The sequence below is a fragment of the Pristis pectinata genome, chromosome 20 (assembly GCF_009764475.1).
Source record: "Pristis pectinata isolate sPriPec2 chromosome 20, sPriPec2.1.pri, whole genome shotgun sequence".
NCBI lineage: Eukaryota > Metazoa > Chordata > Chondrichthyes > Rhinopristiformes > Pristidae > Pristis > Pristis pectinata.
In genome coordinates, this window is record NC_067424.1 from 20,578,212 (window position 1) to 20,584,575 (window position 6,364).

The following is a 6,364-nucleotide window of genomic DNA, read 5'->3' on the forward strand; positions in this document are numbered from 1 at the left end:
AAATAATTGAAGAGCTCCATTGCATCAATGTGCCATCACCACTGTGTAGTTTTCCATTATGACATTTACCCTGCTGATACTTTAAGTTAGCTGTAAAGATGCTGAATATACCCACTGCTCTTCTTACATAATTGCAATCTGTGATGCACTGAGAAGTTCTTTCTGATATCCCTCCATTGTATTTGTATGACAGAATGATTGTTACGTGAGTTATACACAGTTCCCTCTAATTTCTCCATTTCTTTTTTTACCCAAATGTTGATTCTTCCTTCAAGTTTGTTTACTTGGCCGCATAAAATCCATTCAAACGTACTAGTCAAATGCTTGATCTTCATTTTGGAGGACTCAACGCTTAATATCAATTGTTATTCCACCCCAAGGGACTTCATAATCAAGCCTAATTTTGCCCTAATTCCAAGTCTATCTGTATCCATTTCCTGCACAAAACAATGCACCAGTGATGTTAAAGCCACTTGTAAGGAGCCAAATCAAGGATTTTCAAGTTTCTAGGAGTGAACATTAGCAATAGCCTGTCCTGATCCAACCACATTGATGCCATGGCCAAGAAAACTCTCTAGCACCTCTACTTCCTCAAGAGGCTAAAGAAATTTGACATGTCCCCTTTGACCCTCACCAATTTTTATTGATGCACCATAAAAAGCATCCTATCCAGATGCATCATGGCTTGGTACGCCAAATGCTTTGTCCAAGACTGCAAAAAACTGCAGAGAGTTGTGGACACAGCTCAGCACATCAAGGAAACTAGCCTCCCCTCCATGGACTACGTCTGCACTTCTCATTGCCTAGGTAAAACAAGCCAGAATAATCAAATACCCCACACATCCTGGATATTCTCTCTTCTCCCCCCTCCCAATGGGCACAGTAGCGTAGCGGTTAGCGCAACGCTATTACAGCGCCAGTGATTGGGGTTCAATTCCCGTCGCTGTCTGTAGGGAGTTTGTGCGTTCTCCCGTGTCTGTGTGGGTTTCCTCTGGGTGCTCCGGTTTCCTCCCACATTCTAAAGACGTACAGGTAGGTTAATTTGGGGGCTTAAAATGGGCGGCAAAGACTCGTTGGGCTGGAAGGGCCTGTTACCATGCTGTAAATAAAATTTAAAAAAAAGATACAAAAGCCTGAAAGCACATACCACCAGGCTCAAGGACAGCTTCTATCCCGTTGCAATAAGACTATTGAACAGTTCCCTAGAACAAGGCTCTTGACCTCACAATCTACCTCATTATGAACTTGTACCTTATTGTCTACCTGCAATGCACTTTCTCTGTAACTGTTAACACTTTATTCTGCACTCTGTTATTGTTTTACCTTGTACTTCCTCAATGCACTATTGTAATGAATTGATCTGTATGAATGGTATGCAAGACAAATTTTTCACTTTACCTCGGTACATGTGACAATAATAAATCAATTTATCAATTTAATGCCATACGGCCATTCAGTCTGGATCTTGCCAGTGTGTGTAGCTAGACTATTTCCTGCTATCAGTAGCTGAGTTTGGAGACAGTAATATGCACATTTTCAGTACAGGCCATAGGTGTTTGAATTATAAAGCAAACTGTTGGAGGAACTCAGTGGGTCAACTAGCATCTGTGGAGGCAAAGGGATGGTCGACATTTCGGGTCAAGACCCTGCATCAGGACTGGTGTCTCCAGTTGGTGTTTCAATGCTCTAGTCAGACTACTTAGCCAACATTTTCCAATTGCAGGACTCTTTCCTAAAACTTTCCACCAGCTTAGTAATCCTGTCTAGTCATAGGAACCAAATTTTGATTACTCTTATGGGTTTGATTTTAGCTCCTGGGCAGGAATAAAACTTTAGTGTGATACCTGCCTTGGTATTGGTATTAGGTAATCTTAGCCATGCTTAATGGGCAGCTCTCATTAGCATATCACTTACCGACAGGAGGAGCCAAAATAGCCAGGCAGATGCCAAGAAGTGGGTGACCATCTGTTAAAACCACCCTGTAGGGATCCAGGGGAACAGTTCTCAGTTCTCAGCACAAGAAGAAGAACAAAGAAATGTGGAATTAAATGCTGAGACTCTTCTAGATCTGAGTGTCATTGCCTGTAAGTTTGGACTGGGGTGTAGAGCACTTCTCTTTATCTTAAACCTCAGTGTAAAATGGACCATAGTATCTGATGCTGTCATTAGAGCACAGTTTACATAATTAAAGACAATCCTTGTATCTTGAGCTGGGTGCTCTTACCTTTTTAAAATTGATCAAAGTAGTAATGGTTGAAACATGATCCTCCTCCATTTTAAATGCTACTGTGAGCTTAGTTTCTGTTTGATATGTGTTTGCATGTGGTTGTTTGCTTCCGAATAGGGTTAGTTATTTGCCACATGTCTGACAAAGGCCTCTGACCTGAATTGTTAACTCTGTCTTTTCACAGATGCTGCCTGACCTGCTGAGTACTTCCAAAATTTTCTTTATTCATTATCTTAGTTAACTGCTAGCTGTTCGGAGCATCAAAATATATTAATAATAATGGGAAATGAAGAAGGCCAAAAACAAAATGATGAACTTTTTATTTATTTTTTTATTTTTATTTACAGCGTGGTAACAGGCTCTTCCGGCCCAATGAGTCCACACCGCCCATTATTTTTAAACCCAAATTAACCTACCCGTACGTCTTTAGAATGTGGGAGGAAACCGGAACACCTGGAGGAAACCCATGCAGACACTGGAGAACGTACAAACTCCTTACAGACAGCAACGGGAATCGAACCCCAATCGCTGGCGCTGTAATAGCGTCGCTCTAACCGCTACGCTACCGTGCCGCCCAGGGAACTTGTTCCCTGGTATCTGTTCAATTGCTGCACATGACCTGAATCAGGTTCAATTTACCAGATAAAGCTTCTACTACTACAGTGATATTTTCTCAATATTTAAGAATTTTAAAACCATAGATGTTTACCAGTAATTAACTATGGAATTTCTGCTATCAGACTTGATTAATATTAAATGCACATGATACTCATTTGAATCATACAAATATTCCATTTCATGTTTAGCTGTTTTGAACATTTAAAGTTCATAATAAGGCAGTGAGTAAATTTTGTCTTAAGCCATTTCAAACTCACACTTCAGAAGGTAAAAGTATTCATTTACAGGATAGGCTGAATTGTAATTGAGAGCTATCTCACTGTGAGCAACAACACAGAGTAATCAGTGGGAATTGGAGACTGTCACTTCCACGTATGCTCCACTCCAATTTGAGTGGCAAACCGTTTCCACGTAATGATCCACAGATAATCACCATCAAAAATTGATCAAATTGTTACTTAACTAAGATAAGTGGATCCAAGTAGCATGGAATGCCAACTTGAATTGATGATAATCTAGATTAGAGATAGGCACCATGCAGCTATGACTAGTTCCTTGCCCTCAAGAGCTATTTTAAGACATTTATAAATGGCACATTAGCTTGCTGGATAAATATAATTATATTTTGAAATATTTTTGAAGATATCTTAATTTTGAAACCTTTTATGTCTCTATAACTTCTACCTACAGCACCTTCAGCAGGTGGGAATTTCTTTAATATATATCACTGTGTTTAAATCGTAGAAAATGAAATAGCAACAGCACAGACTGTCCTGATATTAGAGTCACCAGCATTTAGCTGACGAAACAGAGTAAAACCCAAACTTCCTCTAGCACACTGTCCATTGTGGAGGTCAGGGACATACTGACGGATTCAGAAAGCTATACTCCTTAATTCGCTCCATTACACAATGCAGAGCCCATTCTTGCAGTATTTCACCGAAACAACTCTGGGGAATCGCCACTCAGATTCTGTACCATTAGACAGGATCCCAAAATCCATTAATGTTAATTGAGGTTACAGTGCAAGTATTTAGGAGGCAAAGGAAATAAAAGCTTTTTATTTCAATTGCTGTGCTTTAGTTTAATGTTCTAATTACCTGTAAGTGTTTTATGTGTTTATTGTCTTTAATGAACTGTAAAAGTAAAAATAAACTTCAATTTTAATAGTTTTTTTAAATATTTCTATATAGCAAACATTTAAAATTAATCCTAGTTTTTATTGCTGATAAGGGTGTTTCATGGGTGGGGAATCTGCTCTAAGCTATCTGAGGCCAAGTTGCCATCCAGATCCTGGCATTGAACTCCAAGATGTAAGGCCAGTGAGATGTACCTTTCTGACTTGACCAAGAAGATGTGGGACCACAGACCAAAGTGAGGCCAACAGGCCTGCATGATCTGGCCCATTCCTTTTTGGAGGCCAAGAGGGAAAAAGGTCTATTTCACAATCATCTGAGCTGATGTGGCTATGTAATGGATTGCAAAATATTTCTGTATTGTTTATGTAAAGTATGAACCCTTGTAAAAGTTCAATAGATGTGGATGCCAGAAAACACTTGGGGAATATGACAGAAGAACATTGTTCAATTCTGCTCCTCCTTATGCTTGACAGCTGGGTGCATTTTATCCAGTACTCAGCGATTTCTGTTTTGACAAGCAAAAAGGGACAACCTATTTACTCTCCCTTGCTGTGGCCTGAAATTAAAATTATGTTCTTGAGGGATTTGCAATGTGCTATTTACTCACAAGCCATTTCTCATTGGTTCACAGGTTTCCTGACACATGCATCAAAGGAGAGATCCTTACCAAGGCAGCTTATCCTGTGTGTGCCACTTACCTCAAAAAAATGATTTCGCTGCTGTGAGTCCCCATCTGTTGTCTGTCACTCTGTACGTTCAAGCTACACTGTGGGATCAATGTTTTCTCCAGCATGGTACTAAGCCTGACATGTCCAGCTGTTAAATGCACAAGCCTAGGAGATGCAGACGCCAGAGCCCCACAGGAGCTGAGGCAACTTCTCCCTTTATGGACCTATTGCTGTCAAATGACTATTCCCTTCTGGTGAAAATTGTCTTGCGGATGGTCTGATTATTTTCACTTATGGTCCCTTGATAAACATTGAACTTATTACAAGTCGAACAGCGAGGGGAAATAAAAACTCTAGTGGACAAGAACAATATATCAACATGATGGGAATTCATCTGCCTTTTCCTTCAAGGCTTCAAACTAAAGACCAAAGAATGAAAGATCTGTGCAGCAGATGAAGAAAATGGGATTGTTCAACGATCCTTTAATAATTATAATTGCTTGCAGTTTTCTGTAAAAAGGTCTGCAATGCTTCTAGAAGAAGAAGCTTTTCAAATAATGGGGACGCATCACACAGGTGTGGCTAATGCACCATTCTTGATGGAGAAGTTGAAGCTGGGATTTGCAATGGCTTAATTACGCTGAAGAACTAAATAGCACATGAACATAAACAATGAGAACGGATTTACACTGGCATAGAAGGACCTCTCATGCTCTGAGGCACATGCTCATGCGTTTTTGTAATATCCTGCAGTTTTTGTGCTCTATCTTGTCATATCATACAATTGCAGAGCATTAGGCAAGCTCTTGTCCGTTTGTCCAGGCCTGTGATCTATTAGACATATTGCGGAATCCGATTACCTGAGCGCATTTCAAAAATGGCATTTTTTTTTCAATTTTGAATGTGGCATTCAAAACAAGTTTATCATTCAGTGTGTTTAGAGAAAAAGATCCTAATTTGTAAACCTCTAACAGATTTTGTATGTTGTATCTTTGTAGGAAGCCTATTTAACTGTGTCTGTGCTCATCATGTAAGGCCTGCAATGCCATGATGGAAAGCTGTGATGTGAATAGAGTACATCTCATGCTGCCAAATAAAGCTGTTACTTTACTGAACAAATATCTACCAGAGAAATTATTGCCTCTTTGTCAAATGAAAACACCATAGAATGGAATCTTGCCATGAAAATGAACTTCCTTCAAACTTGCTCTGATTCTGCTTGTTCAAGTGAAAAGTAAAAGTGTCAGTATTAACCAGATAAGAAAGATTTTCCACCTTCTGCACATAAATGTAAATTTCATGAAAATAAGCAATTCTTTAAAGTCATCTTTAACATTTTATGAAAATCATTTACACTTATAATCACCAATATATTCTATGGCTCAGTGCTTTGTGCATGAATATATTCATAATTTTGTTCTGATTTTGCATGCACAGTCACATCTGTTTGAGAAATATATTGAATAATTTTCAACCGTTCTTAACCATTCTTATACTTTACTGTTTAGATTTATTTATATAAGTGTTCATAAATATAATATCCTTCCACTGGCTGTTAAGCTTGGCTGTTAAATATGTATCTGTAAAAAATAGTTTTCAAAATTCAGTAATTTTGGTGCGAAAATTACTTTTGCTAGAACAGACTATTTTGACTTGACCTTACAAGCTTGCTTCATGTTTGTGTAGTAAATAATCTTTATTAAGCAATGCAT

The 6,364-nt window shown here is 38.7% G+C and overlaps 1 protein-coding gene across 1 annotated transcript in view; it reads left to right on the plus strand.

The window, feature by feature from the left end:
- LOC127580834 (chemokine-like protein TAFA-5) overlaps positions 1-5,765 on the plus strand; it is a 265,787-nt gene extending 260,022 nt beyond the window's left edge. The window contains exon 4 of the mRNA XM_052034764.1: positions 4,616-5,765. Coding sequence (XP_051890724.1) covers positions 4,616-4,624 — 9 coding nt within the window. The 3' untranslated portion in view covers positions 4,625-5,765. The remainder of the gene's footprint in view (positions 1-4,615) is intronic.
- The last annotated feature ends 599 nt before the right edge of the window (positions 5,766-6,364 follow it).